Below are 1,179 nucleotides of genomic sequence, written 5' to 3' on the forward strand. Positions count from 1 at the left end.
GGGGCCACGACCATAGAGTTTTCCCTCGGATGACCGTGGCCCCGCCCCCAGCGTGCCCGGCGTCGTCACGTCACTTCCAGGTGACGCGCACGCCGGGGTGGGGTCCCCCCAGGGCCCGATCCACCAGTGGCGGGTAACAGGCCTCCCAGGCGGGGGTTTCCCCGCCCCCCGGGGGGACTTGGCAAGCCTAGGTTTAGATGATGGCCACAACACTGGCCTCAGTTGCCCCGGGGCCAACTACGTGGCTTGGGTCGCTCTCCCAGATCATGCTGAACATCACTTTCACTGCCACCTAGGCTTGCCAAGCCCCCGCCAAAATGGAGACAAATCCGCCGGCGGGGATCGGGCCGCCGGGGGGAACCCCACCCCCAAAATGGCAGGATCAGGCCCACACCCCCAGCGCCACCCGGAAGTGATGTCATCATGCCGGGGGCGTCACTCAAAGAAATTTGAGTTTCTTTTCCCCTCTTTCCCCCCCCCCTCTATATTTTTATAATTTCAGGATACAACATCTGGTCTTAAAATAAGTATACTAAAGAACCTGTATACATTTGTTTGAATGTGTGTCTATAAAATGTTGTATAGTGACCACTGAGGAAGGCCCTTTGAGGCCGAAACGCGTTTGGTCCTTAGTTGGAAAGTGTTGACCCATCATGTGTATTAATATTTGATATGTTTTTATTAGTCTGATACTTGAAAAAATTTTGAACCCGAATATATTTTAATATGTGTACACCCTAATAAATTTTGTATTTTTATAATATATATGGTCAGCGCAACCCTACTGCCACCCCAACTGCTGAAGACCCCCAACAGGAGACAAGTAGCAGGGCAGACCTCAACACAATGTATTGGTATTCAATATTTTGATTCCTGCCTCATCCCAACAGCAACAATTCGCACCTTTGGCACACATGAGACATCCTTACCGAGAAAGGCCACGCTCCCGTAGGTCTCCAACATGACTTCCCTGTAGAGAGCTCTTTGGCCCGGATCCAGGAGCTCCCACTCGGCCTCGGTGAAACACACGGCCACCTCCTCAAAGGAAAAGGGAGACTGAAAAGAAAGGCAGAATCCCTCCTCAGAGATCAGTCCAGACAGAGAAGGCACACTGGGAGGGGGCAGTCGGGGAGGGCGGCGGATGCAGATCTTGGCATGGGCGAAGGGAGTGGCACTCTT

General features: G+C 53.2%; 1 protein-coding gene across 1 annotated transcript in view; it reads right to left on the reverse strand.

The window, feature by feature from the left end:
- LOC107125759 (zinc finger protein 658B-like) overlaps positions 1-1,179 on the reverse strand; it is an 8,527-nt gene that overhangs the window by 6,103 nt on the left and 1,245 nt on the right. Inside the window, exon 2 of the mRNA XM_015429212.1 lies at positions 930-1,035. Within this exon, the coding sequence (XP_015284698.1) occupies positions 930-1,035 (106 nt within the window). The remainder of the gene's footprint in view (positions 1-929; positions 1,036-1,179) is intronic.

Source organism: Gekko japonicus, unplaced genomic scaffold (genome assembly GCF_001447785.1).
Source record: "Gekko japonicus isolate JY-2015 unplaced genomic scaffold, Gekko_japonicus_V1.1 scaffold3020, whole genome shotgun sequence".
NCBI lineage: Eukaryota > Metazoa > Chordata > Lepidosauria > Squamata > Gekkonidae > Gekko > Gekko japonicus.